General features: G+C 40.2%; 1 protein-coding gene across 1 annotated transcript in view; it reads right to left on the bottom strand.

Moving 5' to 3' along the window:
* PKD2 (polycystin 2, transient receptor potential cation channel) overlaps positions 1–19347 on the bottom strand; it is a 49055-nt gene that overhangs the window by 2528 nt on the left and 27180 nt on the right. The window contains exons 7-14 of the mRNA XM_065877606.1: positions 17379–17546; positions 14603–14784; positions 13141–13261; positions 9696–9794; positions 7012–7133; positions 6646–6763; positions 4877–5040; positions 144–291 (exon numbers count right to left, since the gene is read on the bottom strand). Coding sequence (XP_065733678.1) covers positions 144–291; positions 4877–5040; positions 6646–6763; positions 7012–7133; positions 9696–9794; positions 13141–13261; positions 14603–14784; positions 17379–17546 — 1122 coding nt within the window. The remainder of the gene's footprint in view (positions 1–143; positions 292–4876; positions 5041–6645; positions 6764–7011; positions 7134–9695; positions 9795–13140; positions 13262–14602; positions 14785–17378; positions 17547–19347) is intronic.

Genomic DNA, 19347 nt, shown 5'->3' with positions numbered 1-19347 from the left:
AGAAAGCAGCACCTCTGGGTTATCATTTTATCTGCACTGATCTGCAGGTACAGGGAAAAAACATCCTCTCAGATTAAGGGTTACAAACTATGACCCTGACACTTTATAGCATCAGGGTGTTTCTGTTTCAGACGACCACTGACCTCAGCCACTCCGTCCAGCAGCCTTCCCAGCACCTCCCTTCTCTTCAGTTTGGCCCGCTCCATGATCTCCAGCTTCACTATCACAGCATCAATCTTGGACACAATGCTGCCGATGGAGTGTTCCATTCGGTCCACCCGTCTCACTAGGCTGCAGGAAACGTGGTTGAGAGGGGCAAAGCCACCTTGTGTTGCTGGCTTTTCGGCCCAGTTGGTTTGTCAAATGGAACTGCTAAGATTTTTTTTTTTTCTTAAACAAGATTATGATCTAAAACACTTTCTAAATAGTCTCAAACTTTAGAGAGAAACTCTTACACACTGCTGGTGGGAACGCTAAATGGCACAACCTTTTTGCAAGTCAACACTGTATCAGAAGTACGCCTATCAGAGAAAGGTATGGCCTGTTCTTTCTTTCAGATATTCCATTTTTTGAAAAGTTTTAAAGGACGTAAGTATGTGCGTAATTTTTGGCTACAGGGATATAGGGTTCTGCTTATTAATAGTGGGTCACTGAAAAATGGTTACTTTAAAAATTAATCGACGATTGCTTAAATATACTATTCTTCATCTATACAACAGAATTCTAAGAAGACACCAGAAATTATACTGTGACAATATTTAATGCAACAGAACGATGTTCACATTCTAATGATGAAATAGAAGGATGTCAGCTATAATGTAAATAAAGAAGTTAGAAAATAGTATGCTCACTTACGATCCTATTATTTTGAATAAACAAAATGCTATATAAATACTTTAAAGACATTTAATAGGAGACAAAACTTCTGGAATGGTGGCATGAGAGCCCTGGAGGCCCTCTCCCCATCGAAACAACCATAACTTGTGAGAATTATTCTTTTTTTTTTTAATTTCTGGAAATTTTCTTAAGGGCATACAACAAACGAAGAAGCTTTTATTTAAGAAAATCCACTAAAGCAGCTGCACAGCACAGGGGATCTGCTCGGTGCTTTGTGACCACCTAGAGGGGTGGGACAGGGAGGGTGGGAGGGAGACGCAAGAGGGAGGGGATATGGGGATATATGTATACGTACAGCTGATTCACTCTGTTATACAGCAGAAACTAACACAATACTGTAAAGCAATTATACTCCAATAAAGATGTTTAAAAAAGAAAAAGAAAATCCACTAAATTTCAGTAAGAATACGAGTGAGTGATACTGGAGCCACAATCTGCCCTCTCTCTTGCTCCCTAGGTCAGTGTGACAGAGCTCCACTGGGGGTGGGTGCGGCAAAGAACACCCACTCCTATCCCGTCAGCTCCTAGTGGGGGGCTACACTATCTCCCAGGGAGCGGCAGGCTGCCAGCACTTCTCATCCCTATGCCTCCACCTCCAAGTCCACGATGCAGAGGCTCTAATCCAGGCAAGAGTGGATGAGAGGCAGAAGGCTCTTTTCTCCCACTCAGCTTCCAACGGTAGGGCGGATTTTCCATGCTGGGAGAGGTGAGCTGAGAACGCCAAAGGCTGCCATCCCAGCCCAGCGCCTTATTCATGAAGCAGGGGTGTCACTGTGAGAGAGATGGGCCAGCCGCTAGTTCTGGAGCAGTGGCACAGAAGTTTTGCCTAGGGGGAGAATCAGGCCATAGGACAGAGCTCCAAAGCTTCCCCAAGTGAACTTGCTTTAACTTGGAACAAACTGTGGGTAAAATCAAGCCTAAGAATGTTCTCGAAAATGGGAGACCGCAGTGGTAAGCAGTTAAGAGGAGGCCGGTCACTTCACGAGGCCATCAAGTTAAACTGTTTACCCGCAAGTGTACCAGAAAGAGCCAGGGACAGAGACAGCCAAGAAGACAGCTAAAGACCGGCTTCAAAACCTACCCCTGCAAAGGGACCTGAATCTCACTGCATCACACTGTGAAGAAATCTGTATCCCAAGACATTATTGGAAACAATAGGCCGATCAGCCAACAATTAGCAGAACTGAAGGGGCAGACGTAATATCAACAGAGGCAGAAGGCTTAACAGAGAGAAGAGGAAAAGGGAGAAGACAATGCAAGCCCTGCTAAAACCTCTGTCTTCCCAGGATGACGGTGTGCATGGTCAGGGTGTGACCTCTGAGAAGTGACATCAGCAGCTTCACAATGCGGGGGAAACAGACTTCACTAAAAAACAAACACACAAATGACAACAAAAACAAGCTCCGGGGGGAAGGGGAATTTATACATATATACGATATTATTTAACGTCTCCAGGTTTCAAAAAAAAAAAAAAATTACGAGACACAAAGAAAGAGGAAAATGTGACCCATACACAGGAAAAAAAAAAGCGGGCAATAGAAACTTCCTTTGAGAAGGCCCAGATACAGACGGACTCAGTAGACAAGTCAAGGTAGCTGTTCTAAATATATTCAAAGAACGAAATGAAATCACGCGTAAAGGAAAATAAAGGGCAGTATGATGGTCCTGCCTCATCAGGTACAGAATATCAATAAAGGGAGAGAGACTGTTAGAAAGAACCAGACAGAAATGCTGGAGTGAAAAGAGTAAGACATGAAGTGAAAAATTCACTAGAGGGTCTCAAGACTACATATGAGGCAGCAGAAGAAAACCCAGCAAACTTGAAGATAGATGGGCAGAAACTATGCAATCTAAAGAAAGAACGGAGAGAAAAAAGGATGAAGAAAAATGAACAGAGCCTAAGAGAAACATGGGATATCATTAAGACCCCAACTACACATAATGGGAGTCCCAGAAGAAAAGGAGGGAGAGAAAGGAGCAGAAAAACATTTGAAGACACAGTGGTTGAAAACTTCCTATATCTGATGAACATATTATGCATCCAAGAAGTTTAATAAACTCCAAGTAGGATAAATGCAAAGAGATCTACACTCAGATATATAGGAAAAATACTGAAAGACAAAGGCGAAGAAAAAAATCTTGAAAGCAGCAAGAGAAAAATGACTCGTCACATACAAGGGAACCTCAGTAAGACTAACATCTGTCTTCTTGTTAGAGACAGTGGGGGCTAGAAGGTAATGAAGGTGAAATAAAAATATCCCAGATAAAGAAAAAGTGAGAGAATTCATGCTAGCAGGCCTGCCTTAGAAAAGATACTAAAGGAAGCTCTTCAGGCCAAAAGCAAGTGATTCCAGATAGTCATTAGAATCCACATAAAAAACCAGAGAGCACTGGTAATGGTAATTATTTAACTATAAAGGATAGTATAAATGCATATTTCTTCTTTTTTCTCTTAACTGATTTAAAAAGCAATTGTAGAAGACAATATGTGCATACTTATATTATTGGGTCTATAACATATAAAAATGTAATAGTATATTTGATAATAACAGGACAAATGAGGTAGGTAAGAGCAAAGTTGCATTGGAATACAGAAATGATATCAGATAGTAACTTGAATCCACAGGAACGAACGAAGAGAACCAGGAATGGTAAGTAAGAAGGTTAATACAACAAACTCTATGTACTTATCTCTTGTTTCTTGTCTCAGCTCCTTTAAAAGATATAACATTATATAAAGTGATAATTATAAGAATGTAATGTTGGGTTTGTAATACACATAGGTAAATGTGTATAATAATGGCACAAAAAGGGAGCGGAGTTGATAGTTATATAGAAATGATATTTCTATATCTCACTGGATTAATTAACAGTATAAATATGAAGTAGATTCTGATAAGTTGATTTGTATATGTTAAGTCCTAGAGCAGCCACTAAGAAAATAACTAAAAAATATTGTGAAAAAAATCATTAAAGGAATTAAAATGTTACACCAGAAAATATTTACTTTATGTAAAAGAAAGCAGCAAAGAAGGAAAAGAGGAACAAAAAAGACCTATAGAAAACAAAAAATAAAATGGCAAAACTAAATCCAATTATAGCAATAATAACATTAAATATAAATGGAGTAAACATTCTAATTAAAAGGCAGAGATTGTCAGATTGGATAAAAAGACCAGATCCAGCTATATGCTGTGTAAAGGAGACACACTTTAGATTCCAAGATACAAACAGGTTGAAAGTAAAAGGATGGAAAAAGATATATCATGCAAAAAGCAACCATAAGAAAGTTGGAGTTGCTATAGTAATGTCAGATAAAAAAGACTTCAAAACAAAAAAATTTACTAGAGATAAAGTTGGACATTTTATAATGACAATAGGGTCAATCAGTTAGGAAGATACACCAATTATAAACACGTATGCACCTAACAAGAGAATTCAAAATATACAAAGTAAAACCTCACAGAAATGAAGTCGATAATTTAATAATAAGAGTTGGGGAATTTAATACCCCACTTTCAAAAAGTGGATAAAACTAGGCAGAACAACAAGGAAATAAAAGAACTGAATAACACTAAAAACCAAGTAGACCTAAAAAAACATCTATAGAATATTCCACTCAACAACAGAACATACCTCAAACGCACATGGAACATTCTCCAGGATATACCATATGCTAGGCCATAAAAACATAAAAGAATAAACACATGTAAATGGAGACAAAAACACCACAATGTTAACTGACATTTTTGGTTGCTGAGAATATGAGAGATTTTAATATTTTCTTTTGTTTTTCTTTATTTGCTAATTTTCCTATAATGAACATATTACTTTTATAAAAAGAAAAAACACCAATAAAAGTTATAAAAAAGAACTGATGATTAGTAATGGAAAAGACAAATTGAGAGAGGTGGGAAGAACTACTGAGTGTCATTTTGATTCCTGTCAACTCAAATTCTGCCAATTCCTTTATACTTACACTTGAAACTCTTCGTAAGAAACCCCACTGGAGATGCTTCCCCTCCTTCTGGAGCTATGCCCACTGTCTTCATCATCATCCTCCTCAGAGTCATCCAGGCTTCGAGGGAAACTTCGGCTGCTCATGGGGCGTGGTAAAGAGCTGTGATCCAAGTCCAGGTCCTCCTGGAGAACATGGTATCACTGAGTGATGAGCAGGAACCCCCAGACTCCACAGAAGCTTCACTGAGGGCATGGGCAAATGGGAAATGGGTGTGTGCCATTTACCCAGGATTTCTGTGAGGTTAACACCAGACTGTGATTCTCACACTTTTCAATTTTAGATTGGCAAATTTTCAAAACAGATTTTAATGACCAGCAAGAAGCTGCTAACTTTTTGTTTGGACAAGAAAGAACAGTAAAAACAGAGCAAAGCAGAGAAAAAAGTAAATGAAGAAATATATTATCTTTTCATAAAAGTTAACATAGGTAATAGCTACAAAGGAAGGAAGGATACAATCTTAGAATAAGAACTGTATTAAATACAGCCACGTGAAAATATTACTCATTGTCTTCTTGTTCATATTTCACTATGACTGAAGTTTTTCACCTATTGGCACTGTTCGGTGGAGCAGCATTTGGAAACCACTGTTCTGTACTGTCTACTCATAGGAAACTAACTTTTTTGTGTGACATTAATTTGTATTTTCTGTACCTCAATTACCATGATTTTTTGTTTGTTTGTTTAACCATTTATTCATTTATTTAATAAATGTATTTAGTTTTATTTATTTATTTTTGGTTGCATTGGGTCTTTGTTGCTGGGCGTGGGGCTATCTCTAGCTGCAGCAAGCAGGGGCTACTCTCCCTTGTGGTGCCCAGGCTTCTCACTGTGGTGGCTTCTCTTGTTGTGGAGCACGGGCTCTAGGTGCGCAGGCTTCAGTAGTTGTGGCACGCGGGCTCAGTAGTTGTGGTGCATGGGCTTAGTTACTCTGTGGCATGTGGGATCTTCCTGGACCAGGGCTCGAACCCGAGTCCCGTGCACTGGCAGGCGGATTCTTAACCACTATGCCACCAGGGAAGCCCTTAACCATCTATTTTTAAAGTTAAAGCTTTAAATTATGTTTTCTGATTATAAAAGCTCATGTAAGTTTATTTTTAACAGTTTCATTGTAAGTATTCAAATGGAAGGCAGCTGTTAGTTTTATTTTATTATAAATGATAATTTAAAGAACAACTAATTAATTGTATCTCTCCTGAGAAATCTTTTTTTCCCATTCTCACGGACACTGTGAAGTATATAACCACTCAGGTTTCCCCTCAAGTGGCTTTACTAGAAAGCTTAGGGCTAAATTTGTTGCTCAATCTTATTAAGCATATGTATTTTTGTGGAATGCGTTTTTTTTTAGTTTCATTCACATTCAGTTTTATATCTCAGTTTTGTTTTGCTTCACTCTTCTATTTTTTTACATTTATGCTAACATTGCATTTTAATATATATATATTTTAACTTTTATTTTCTCTTGGAGTGTAGCCGATTAACGATGTCGTGACAGTTTCAGGTGCACAGCAAAGGGACTCAGCCACACATACACACGCATCCACTCTCCCCCAAACTCCCATCCTTTTTGGAGTAAGCAGGGTACTACTACATCAACTGAGAGAGAGAGAGAGAGAGGAAGAAGGAAACAGAGAAGACACACACACACGCTCTCAGTAATCCACTACTTAGTAAGGTGTTTGAAACATGGTAGGTAAAGAATCAATCATGTGCTCCTAAACTAGACCCACCCTCTCTTTTTCCAGGTCGTCTCTCATCTGCTGGTGCTCACGTTCTGTCAGTTCTTGGTCTCCATCCTGGTCGTACTTTGTGAATATTGCCTCAATCTCTGCATCAGTATGGCCCTTCCTGAAATTAGTGAGAGGTTACAGATGAACTCATTCATGTACATGGTCCAGCCCAAACACAGAGACATCCACATGCAGGAGGAAAGGAGAAACTGCTGAGTCAGGGCCAGTCCTCCTCTTACAATACATTCCAGAAAGACACCCACCTCTGAAAAAGAAGTGTCTTCATGAGCACTTGCGTCAGCCTATCACCAAGGATTTACCTTTACACAAGGACTTTCCCAGGGCCACAGAAATTGTGATTCTTACCCTTTGAGATCTTGTCGAAGTTCATCAAAGTTTAACTTGCCTCCCCCCTGCCGCAGACTCTCTGAAATGTCATCCACGGTATTTTTCTTCAGTTTTAGTTTGACCAAGGCTTTATGGTAGCCCTGTTGGAAAGAAAAGACTTGATTTAGTTTATCCTCCTTTTGCATTTGCTCTGCCTTCCAATTACAGTGGTAACTACTGTAAACCCAGTGGCAAGAACAGTGCCTGATGTAAGTGGGCCACAAAACAAGTATGTGTTGGATGAATGATGGATGCATCCCGAGTTGTCTGTGAAGCTCTTGTGGGAGAGTTATATGGGAAGAGTGAGGGTCTTTCCATAAATCAAGAGCTAGGGGCCTTTTGGTTTGTATTCACGTTTAGGTTAGAGGAATGAAAATCACTGTGTTCCACAGCTGTCTGTCTCAGAATATGTAGGAATGTGCAACAGTTCTTAAGAAACTGTTCTTAAGAAACTGGTAATTTCCTTACATATGTCACGTGTGTGAAAAAATTTTGGTGACTCACTAACAAACGTAGTAAGGTAGATAGCTAGTGGGAAGCAGCCGCACGGCACAGGGATATCGGCTCGGTGCTTTGTGACAGCCTGGAGGGGTGGGATAGGGAGGGTGGGAGGGAGGGAGATGCAAGAGGGAAGACATATGGGAACATATGTATATGTATAACTGATTCACTTTGTTATAAAGCAGAAACTAACACACCATTGTAAAGCAATTACACCCCAATAAAGATGTTAAAAAAAAAAAAATTTCGGTGACATGGAGACGAGGATCTTTCACGCATACATGGCAGGCAGACCTTGCTATGCACGGCAGCACGGGGCTGTGCAAACCACCGTGCAACGTGTGAAGCGATGCAAACGATCAATAGGAAAAATTATGATTGTTCTGTAACCTTTAAAACTTCTGTCAAAATGTTAAAACGTTAAAAACTCCCTTGGTGTTGGTTATAAATTTTACGGAAATTTAAAAAATAGTAAAATGAATATTTTAGTACGTTGACATTTTAATCAGTAGAAACATCGAAAATTAAAGTTTTACTTGTTTGTTAAAAAACTTATCCAGAGCAGTGTGAACAGTGCTTGCATTCTTCTTGTTGTTGTGTAACTTACAATATAGAGTGAGCATCTTTTCTACGTCTTGATGAGTTATCATAATCCTTTCTTAACCTGTATCAGCTTCCAACATTTTATCCCTTGCACTTTCAAAGTTGTGAAATATCTCCAAGAGCTCCTTTAATGTGAAGTTTGTTGCCAGTGTGATTTCCTCTGAGACACCTTTATCCTACTCATCACAGTCACTTTCCTCATTTATGCTGATAAATTTGCCTTCACTGAGTTCTTCTGGCTGCCGTCTAGCTCTCGAATGGTGGCAGTGTGAACGCTCCCCTGGCCAGCTACGTATTTCTTCTGTAAATCCATTACGTTTGTTTTTAATTTCACTTCCAGTGTTATCACTCCTTGTTTCTTTCCTATACTTTCTTCTTTGCTGGCCTATTCTCTATTTTAGTTATGCATCTTTGTAAAATGTCACATGGTTTATCGCTGGGAGATAAGGGCACAACTACAAGTTTTGTACGTAAACTGAATAGCAGATGCTCAGTGACCATCCTTGACTTTGAAAGAAGGGACGTTATTAGTGAAGTTCGTCCTTCGTGCTATTACTCACAGCTAATATACTGTAACAACTGAAATTTGAACTACGTTGAGAGGCTCGAATTACTTAACTGAAATCACTGATACCGTGCACGTCAGAACCGAAGTACAAAGTGAGGACTGCTTGTGTTACCCCGGGGATTTGCTAGCATGTAATCGACTATTATGCAAAGTTCAGGGTAACACAAACGTTAGGTCCTGTCCAAGGGACTTTGTTTTACACAGCGGAAGTTCTCTCACAGACAACATTGTCCTGTGGTTTGAACCAAACGGAAAAATATTATGCTTAAGGAGCCACTGTGCGTTCGCTGAATGGTGACAGGGAACAAGCTGTGTACTTCAGATGCAGTTACTTGTTGTTGTTTAAGTTTTATATTTTAAATCAAGCATAGAAGTCACATTAAGAAGAACAAAGCTGCCCAGCTTTCCTGCCCCGCCCTTCCATTAACAAGTAAACACTTCCTGAGAAGGTGCGTAAGTGAAAGTTCTCAGGCCCTTAGGTCGCGGCCTTGATCCAAGGACTTTTTCCTTTGACTATTTTAACACTTCCCTGGAAGGTCAGGGTAAAGAGTGAACAACAGAATATTTGCCTCTAAAACGTCTTTCCCTTTTTTTTTTTTTTTTTAATCGTAATTAAGATAGACGAAGGGAAAATGTCTTTATATAATCTTCCCTTCCCGTTTATTCTGAACTCTGGATCTGAAAGTGAGAGCCGACTAGAGGAGATACCAAAATAAATAGGGGATGAACCCAGGAGCTCAGCTCTTAAGAGGCAAAAGAGATTATTGAGAATTTAATTCTAGGGCACTAAAGGATTCCCAGAATTTAAGTTCAAGCTAGCATTATATCCATCTCTATCTCCGGCATAGAGAACATTTAAATTATTCCTGGAACATAGCAATCTACTCTTTAAGTGGTGTCAATGGATCAATGTTGATTTGGCAATCTGGCTGAAACAATGTTCGTTTTATATAGAAAATAAAACGATTCTGAGAATTAGGGCTTGTCATACCTTTCTGACAAGATCCGAGAGTTCCATTTCAGCTTTCTGCTGGGCCAAATCAGATTTAACTTCAGAGTAAGTATCATTGATGATGGCCAAAAACATATTCTGTTTGTAAATCAAAGGAAGGTAGAGATTAAAGAAGAAACCTAGATATATTTTGTTAACATCAATCTAAAATTTGACATGTCTTTTTTTTTTTTTTTAACAATTTAGGTATTTTACGAAGTCATCAATTAATAGTTTGCTACCAAATTCTTTGGGAAAATTAGTTTTTCCATTGTCATGGCAAGGGAAAATGCAATATATATTCTTACTTACAAAACCATACATTGATATATTTTGCAAAAAGAGACAATAATGAAATAGAACAAAATATTAATGTATTTACCTATGAATGGTGGGATTATTTCATTATTTTTGATTATCTATGTTCTCTACATTTTTTCATCTGACATAAATTATTAGAGGTGTAGAACTCTAAAGAGCTCCTCAAATTTCAACAGTCAATACAGACAAGTGGAATTCTACGCTTATTCCAAATATTGTTATAATAGTTGAGATTCCAGAACACATTTTAAGGAGATAAAAAGACCTCTGCAAACAGAAACATGGTAGGCCTAGTAGAAAGAGAGTCAAGAAAAGCTTAATGCTAAAGACAGACTTTGGAGTCGAGCAAACTTGGGTTTCTGTCTTGGCGCTGCTACTCCTAATTTGAAAATTTGTTTGTTTTTACATTTATAAAATGGGAGAAATAGTAGTACGTCCCCTACAGATTTGTTGTAAGGATTAATGAGTTCATCTACGTAAAGTGCTTAGGACAGGGCCTAATGGATGGCAAGTGCTACATAATTTATAGCTATTATTATTATTCAGTGGTGGTTAGTTCATTTTCCTGACTTGTCCCTTCCCCACTATAATGGGTTATATTTCTAACACCTATTTCCAACGGGTTTCTCAAAGCATCACACCTACGGATCAGGCCCTTCTTTAACATGCCCTTCCATTGTTTTTCCTTTTTAGCATGTAACTATGGTTTGTGACTGTACAGTTGTGTACTACGTCTGTTCTCCCCACAAGTCTGTGGAATCTTCATGAGGGGAGGGTTGGTATCTATTTTCCTTACCACTTGCATCCCCAGTACCCAGCACATTGCCTGGAATATAGTGGCTCAGTAAATATTTATTGAATGACTGATGAATGAACAAATGAGAGCTCTAGTATTTTAATGAGCTACTAAATCTCTAAGAATTAAGGAGGAATGCCGTTTAAGATTCTGTAGCAGAAATGAGAACAGAATATAAAACACACGTAAGTTCCTGGCTTAATGCTTGATTCTAAGGGTGGACAGTTGCAGTCAGTGGACCATGTCCCACCTTCGCCCATCCAACACAGGCATCTAATGTTCCATTTCTGTTTCCAAATGATGGTTAGCTAATGCCTGCAAGTGTCTTAGTTGAAATGGATTAAAGTGTGTGTCCTCTGAAGAGATTTCAAAAAATGGAAAGTGACTGAGAACGGCTCTCGAAGGTGTGGGGAGAGGAAGTTCACCTCGTCTCCATCCTGTCTCACAAGCTTCACTTAATTGTGGGATGGACTTTGCAACAGGAGGTCTTTCCCTGTTGATGGCAGGGCTTTTGCCTCCTGACTCAGCTGAGCCTCCGCATGCCACTGTGGCTTTTTAAGTGGCGGCAATACGTTAACACCCGCAGTCATCTCAGAACAGTGGCCAGCCCCGCACTTGGCTTGCCATTAAAAAAAAAAAAAAATCCGTATTGACAGTAGCTTCCTCTCTCTCTGGAGGGTACAGGGAGAACAGTTCCTTTTTGTTCAGTGGTACAAATAAATATTTCAGTATAAACACAAAAACTAAGAGCTTTTCACGTTCTAGTGATTGATCTGATAAAATAACTGAATAACGTAGGTGCACTGCCTACTAGAGGACAATATTCAAACAAGCCCACACTGGAGCATTTCCAATTGCCACCATCACGTCCCTCACTTGGCAGACTGACGTACAAAGAACACTTAGGTGGCCTGAGATTTTTATTCTCTTAGTAGACATTCAGGGATTCAGCTGCTCCAGAATTCAAAGTACTACCAATGTTAGAGAGTAACAAAGGCTTACTCTTCCCTCTTTTTTTTTCTTTAATATATAACAGGAAAGAGAAACTTTTTTTTTTTTTTTTTTTTTTGCGGTAAGCGGGCCTCTCACTGTTGTGGCCTCTCCCGTTGCGGAGCACAGGCTCTGGACGCGCAGGCTCAGTGGCCATGGCTCACGAGCCCAGCCGCTCTGCAGCATGTGGGACCTTCCCGGACCGGGGCACGAACCCGCGTCCCCTGCATCGGCAGGCGGACTCTCAACCACTGCGCCACCAGGGAAGCCCTAAAACTAATAATGATACATGCATATAGCAAGATATAAATGGATTTTCATGCTATTCCTGATTCTTTGAGTACCATTAAAGTACATCTAATTCTCAATCAGTAAATACATATACTTAAGCACTAAATACCTGGACGAACTCTGGAGCTCTTACAACTGAATTAATGAACTTTATACAAAGGATCTTTAGAAAATCCATTAAAAATGGAAACAATGTTTTTTTTCTTCAAATGGTTAAGATTTTATTTTCTTAAGGAAAATCTTAAGTGTTAGTGTTTAAATGAAAAATACCCATGCCTAGGTTAAGCTCACTTAGTTTAATACTTTCTTAGTGGAGTGGACAAACAAATGTATAAATGTTAACATGAAGAAAAAAGTGCCTTTTAAAAAATCTTAATTAATTTAAGGCCAAAATGTTAAAAATATGCATCTGTACCAAATCAAAAGAATAAAAGGATTATTTGTGAAAATAATACTTAAAGCCATTTCCATTCATTGTGAGATTTAGTTTTAAATTAAAATTTGAATACTTTTTGTAGGCAGTCTCTAGATATATTAAATATGAGTAAGTTAAAACAACCTATCTTGATCTTGAGACGCAATAATTCACTCAAATGTTACTCCTGACACCCTGCATCTGGCTGGCTTTGTCAGTTTCTATTTTTAAAAAAGAAAAGAAGAAGGAGAGAAATGAAAAGTCACTCAAGCGAGTAACCACAAAAGTGCTGACACTCGTGTTAAAAAAAAGCATGTAAGCGTATTCTACTTCTTAAAGGGCAAAGCACTAGTTTAGGAAACTATACATTTGCACTTGATCTACTTCTTTTTTTTGCACTGAGTACATATATAAATGAAAGATCCTGGAAAAAATACTTGGTGAAGACTTAAAACTGTGAGTGAATGAGAAGTAAAATAAAATATGTTTCCTGATACCCACGTTTTTTACTACTTCCTGAGTCTTTAAAAAACTGATAGGGAATAAAGTGCGAGAGAAAAGAAGAGATGATGATTTATGATGGTGATACATGAAGTGTAAAGCACCTCGGTACAAACAACAAGTGTACATACCAAAAGGATGAAGAACATAAAGAACACAAACGTAGTGAAATAAATTGGTCCCAAAACTCGATTAGCTTCCTCCATCTCTGCGAAGTTGACGTCACCCAAAATGATACGGAATTGAGTGAAGCTACAAAAACAAAACAAAGCACAACACCACAGTACGAAAACAAAGAACGTCCGGCATTCTTCTGACATAACATTTCTTAAAAGATGATTTCATACTTTTGGACCTTTTGTTTTTTAATCAGCGTGGAAAGCTGCCAAATAACAGAAACGTGTCAACCCCTTCGGAAAACTCGTTACTCATATGAGCCACTAGAGCCTTCTAAAATCAAAAGAATATGCTTTCGTGCTAACTATGTTATTTCCATTTGGTAAAAAGAAAATATATTATTAGATGGCTTATAAAGCAATAGGCTCGAAGAAAGTAAGACGTAATCTGGGTAAAATATGGTAACCCTAAACCTTCACAATGGTCACCCTGAGTCTAAATTTAAAATCTCGTAAGAAAAAAAGATTTTTGAAGGATAGTCAAAATTGTACATGTACGAAGATGCACTATTTCAATGCACCTAGAGTGGGGTTGAGAATTGCTGCACGTTGCCAGATGCTGGGTCTTTATCAGTACAGTTGTTTCCATTCCTGACTTTCATCAGACAGCAACATGAATCAGGGTTCCTCATGCACAAAGCCCCATTAACTCCTATTATCACGATCATCTTATTTCCTAACTAACTCCTTTCTAAGTGACATGGAAGTCTGAAATGGTTTTTCATATCCTATTCGAGAACTTTGGAAAAAGACTGAAAATTCCTGTATTGGTTTGAGCTTCTCCTGGAATATTAGAAATACCCTTTTCTTCTTAGAAAATAGGCTGAAGTTTGAAGTTTATGGCAACATTATTTAATAGGAATAAAAGTATAGGCAAAGGTCTCTTAAATGCTACCATCTGCATGTGGTGCTAAGACCTCAGTCTTTGGAACAGAGTTGGTTTACTATAGCTGTTCTTCTATATCTTACTACTTTCGGGCTCTGTCTTAAACATTAATGTTTCAGAAGGTATTGTCATCTTTGCATTGATGGGTCAATGTTTCTGGGAAAGAGAATTAATTCTTTTTTGTTGTTGTTTTTTTATTTTGTTTTGTTTTTTTGCAGTACGTGGGCCTCTCACTGTTGTGGCCTCTCCCGTTGCGGAGCACAGGCTCCGGACGGGCAGGCTCAGCGGCCATGGCGCACGGGTCCAGCCGCTCCGCGGCATGTGGGATCCTCCCGGACCGGGGCACGAACCCGTGTCCCCTGCATCGGCAGGCGGACTCTCAACCACTGCGCCACCAGGGAAGCCCTAATTCTCATTTTAAACAACTACTTTTAAGTACTTGGTAGTTAAATAGCCACCGTGAAGGTTTATTTAACCTCGAGAAGGCAGCACTGTCTATGATGAAATTTTTCTTCTTAATTTCATACTTACATACACTCTTGGAAAGTACTGAAGTCATCAACCTGAGTGCCAAAGACAAGGTATGCCAACTGAGCGTATGCTAAGAAAATAATGAAGAACATAATTGCAAAGCCAAAGAGGTCTTTGGCACACCGAGACATGGTTGTGGAGAGCTGACTCATGGTCCTGTTAAAGTTGATGAATTTGAAGAGCTGTAAAAGAGAGGGGAGATGAGACACGAGGATGAATGAGTAAACAAACTGCGGTATATACGTGTGATGGGTCATTATTCAGCCCTATGAAGGAAGGAAATTTTGATTTGCTACAACACGAATGAAACTTGAAAGCACTGTGCTAAGTGAAATAAGCCAGACACGAAAAGACAAGTATTGCATGATTCCACTTACGTGAGGTACCTAGAGTAGGGAAATTCACAGAGACAGAGGAGAACAGAAGTTACCAGGAGCTGGAGGGAGGGGGAAACGGAGAGTCAGTGTTGAATGGATAAAAACGTTGCAGCTGGGACGATGAAAAAGTTCTGGACGCGCACAGTGGTGATGGTTGTACAACACTGACAGCACTGTGAAGGTACTTAATGCCACTGAGTTGTTCACTTAAAAGCAGTTAAAATGGAAAATTCTGTTATGTATATTTTACAACAGAAAGAAAGAGAGGACAAAAATGACTTGCTTTTTTTCAAATCCAGCCACTTATATTTTCTCATTTATAGTGAAAACAAGTTTAATTATAATTAAAATGACCATTGATATTTTTCTCCTGGAAAGAATAAAACAAAGGAGGAAAAAACCCCACAAATGAAAACTAGCTAGATAAATGACAAGGAGCTACTGTGTAGCACAGGGAACTATACTCAACATCTTGTAATAACCTATAATGGAAAAGAATCTGAAAAAGAATGTATGTACGTACATAGGTATGTAACGGAATCACTTTGCTGTACACCTGAAACTAACACAACGTTGCGAATTAACTGTACTTCAATAAAAACAAAAAGAGTTAACATAAAAAAACACTAGTTAAGGGACTTCCCTGGCGGTCCAGGGGTTAAGACTTCACCTTCCCATACAGGGGGTGTGGGTTCGATCCCTGGTCGGGGAGCTAAGATCCCACATGCCTGGCGGCCAAAAAAAACAAAACATAAAACAGAAGCAATATTGTAACAAATTCAACAAAGACTTTAAAATTGGTCCACATCCAAAAAAGAAAAAACGTCTTTAAAAAGAAGACACTAGTTAAAAAAACCTCCAGAAAATACTTATTGTATATTAACAGTCACTTATCGTGCATGAAGTTTGTGCCAGGCATTGGCCAGGGCTTGGAGTGAGGATCTGAACCGGGCTCTATCTGACTGCACAGCCACACGGCGCATTTCTGTAGACGAGGCACAGAGGATACTGCCCAGGTTCGGCAGCTCGAGCCCAGAGGGCAGGACACACTGCACGGCTCTAGCTAGGAGTCTCGGCGGAAGGAAGTGGGCAGATCCGTTAGAAGCTGAGCTCCAATCTCTGCCTTAAAGAACCTAATGGTTCACAAGGTCTTGGGGGCAAGATGTTTACAGGCGAAGCACTAAACGAGACGAACACCCTGAGGCACACACTGAAAGGAAATCTCTAGAATTGTACTTAAAGACCTCTTATAAAGCACATCTGGCACAACAAAATGTTTCTGACGGCTGTTGTAATCACATTACTTGACACAATTCCTAGTAGTATTTCTAGGAGATCTTGATTATTGTTCTGTTTTGTGATAAAGGTACGGTACGTTAGTGATGGTTTCTCTTGAACGAACATATAACTGAATAAACAGCACGAGAGATACAGGACGAGGTCTAAGCGCCCTCTGATAAATCTCAGGCCTTCCAGATGTGAATAACAATTCGGGAAAATAAGTGACTGTTTGGAAAGTACCTTCTAGAACGGGGCTCTTCAACAGAATTTTCTCTGATGATGGAAATGCTCTGTATTTCCGCTATCTAATACAGTGGCCACTAGCCACATATAGACACTGAACACTGAAAATGCGGCCAGAGTGACTGAGGAACTGAGTGTTTAATTGCATGTCATTTTAATTAATTTAAATTAAAATCGAAATAGTTACTGGTGGCTGACAGCTACTATCTGGATGGCACAATCATAGAACTTAAGTGGTGACAGGTTGGCAGCTGCCCTCAAAAACAATGACATTTCCTCAATCTCCAGAATTGAGGCTCATCGTATATGAAGTGACCTGAGCTTTCACACACGAGGAAAGGCACACGGTGCCTTGGGAGAAGAAGGAAATGAGTCGTGAAGGTACTACTCGGAGGACCTGTCTGTCCCAATCTCAATTCTAGGTAAAGCTTCTCCGGCCTCCACCCGGAAAGGAGGCAATCCTTCTGGAGAACATTGCCAGTGCAGGATCTCTCCCTTTCCTTTCCCCACCCTTCCCCTCCTTTCTCTTAGTTCCTTTTCCTTCACCTGGTTCACCCCACTTACGGTGAAACTTGAACCTGTCTCTGGGTTAGCACAGCCAGGGGACCCCAGGCCCAGGTGACACACAAAGGTCTCTTAACGCATTTGTTAAATGAAACCTCCAAAGACAGGTCTTCCAAGAGTGCAGGTAGCAGGCAGACAGTGAGATGTACCGTCACGTGAGTATTGCTAGCTGACTTCACTTGTAAACGTGGGGCTGGCTGCTTACACTCGGCCACAGAAACCAATTCAAGTCCTTCAACATTTTGTGTGACTCACGTTAATAAAAAGATGAAAACGATATTAAAGATCTGAACCTGAAATTTATAAATTACCTTAATCCAGACAAAAAATACTATGACAGCAGCTATGTTGTTGAACTGTATTTGCCAGTATGCCAGATTCTCAAAGTTGGGGAAAGCATTTTGATCTTCTAGAAACTGGAGGAGCACCTCCACATTCGATGTTCTGTGTATGTTAATTCCTGCAGCTACCACTGACAGCTGGAAGACAAAAGATTTAGATATTATTGCAGTGTTCTAGAAATATATCACTTACCTTAAAATGACTAGTTTATCTTCCTTCACAAATGTATTAATTCTAGGGCTCACCATTCTACTCACCCAACGGCATGCATAAATTAAGTCACTCACACGGAGGGAAAGTGTAAAAAAGTAAAAGAATATATCGCTCGCACTTCCTTGGTTAGGAATAGAAACACAGTGAGCACACGTGTGCACGCATGTGCCTGCACACGCGCGTGCACACACCCGGGAGACGTCACTTTATTACAAAAGGAAACCCAAACAGGAACGCCTTCTGTTTTATTCCGCCACCTTCATGTAAATCACTTTCCAGCCTTGTGCTTTCCCAGGCCTCGTCTCGCTCTCTGTTTTTATTTGCGGGGTTTCTTTTTTTTCATCTTCCAGCCATCTATTCTTTCCTTTATTCAACAAACACATGGTGGATATCTGTGTACACAGCACCGTGCGAAGGCTCAAGAGGAACAAATACAAGTGGAAAGTACAAACCTCGTCCTCGAGAAGCTTATACTCTGGTTCAAGAGCAGATAAACACTCAGAGACGAAGAGTACAAAAACCTTCTAAGAAGCTGGCATCACACCACACAGGGGAAGGGTGAAACAAGACATGCTCAAAGGAGCGCCCGTGACAGGGAAGAATGAGCTTGGTCTTAGATGGCGGGAACGAAGGGCACAGAGGGCTCGACAAGGCTTGCAGTGGGTACATGAGAGCCAAGGGTTCCCCACTTGCTTCCTTCTGTCCTTTAACTCATGACCATACAACTCTTCACATCTGCTTTGGTTCTGGCCTATAAAAATCCGAGGGGAACGCTGGGCCCGCCTTGCACCCATCACCACTGGATTAACGTGTATGTGTGTAAAGTGCTAGGGGTCAGCCATAACCACCGGGCCCCCACATGGACCCCGAATCCACGGCGTGCGGGCTACGGCAGGTGCCGTGACCTCTGCGGTCCATCTCTCTCTTCTCGCGGATGATGGCCAAGGACCACCGCATCAGCCCTTCTTGAGATGCCTGTCTGGTGATTATCAGAGTCAGGGCCTGCCTGTCTGCCAGCCTCGGCTGCAAAAGCCAACCTCACCACCTTCCTCGTCTGCCCTGTGAAGGGTTCCCAGACTTAGTCTAGTATTTTTGCACTGGTGGTAGGAATACTTCCCTTGAGCTCTCTGGAATACCCTAATAAGTGTTTTTCTGCATGGACTTCACTGAGAAAAAAGGGCTGACTGACTGAATCTAAAAATAACCCTTTACCGACTCTCACTAGGTACCCTTTGTTTTTGCTCTGCCCAGGGCAAATGGAATAAAAATATGGAATAAAAATATGGAATACGTGGTCATTTATACAATGCCATAGAAATACACTAAATGTCCTGAGCCTCTTCCTTCAAAATAGAGAATGAGAGAGAAGAAGAGAGGAAAGAGGTTTGGTGGGCATTTGGGTCGTTACGTGGCTCTGAGTTTTCTTTGAGATTCTCATCTCTTATCTACGAAAGAACTTTCTTTCTCTGGCATAAGCTTCACGGAAAGCGTGCCCTATTTCTATTTCTAAAGGGTCAGAGACGGTTTCAGAGGAGAAGTAGGCTTCCAGTAGCCGCTCCCTGTTCTCATGGAAGCACACGCCTGAGCTGTTGTCTTGTCGGCGCTGAGAAGCACTTGCAAAAGTCTGCAGCTGCAGAGCCAAGAGACTAGCCTCACTTTCCATGACGTCATCAGCTATTTTTCCCGCGGTCTCCAAGGTGGGCACGAGGCAATTCACTGGGGTGT

This window comes from Phocoena phocoena, chromosome 5 (genome assembly GCF_963924675.1).
Source record: "Phocoena phocoena chromosome 5, mPhoPho1.1, whole genome shotgun sequence".
In the NCBI taxonomy this organism is placed as follows: domain Eukaryota; kingdom Metazoa; phylum Chordata; class Mammalia; order Artiodactyla; family Phocoenidae; genus Phocoena; species Phocoena phocoena.
Note: the sequence above shows the minus strand (reverse complement) of the source record. Positions and strands in the feature narration are given on the sequence as shown.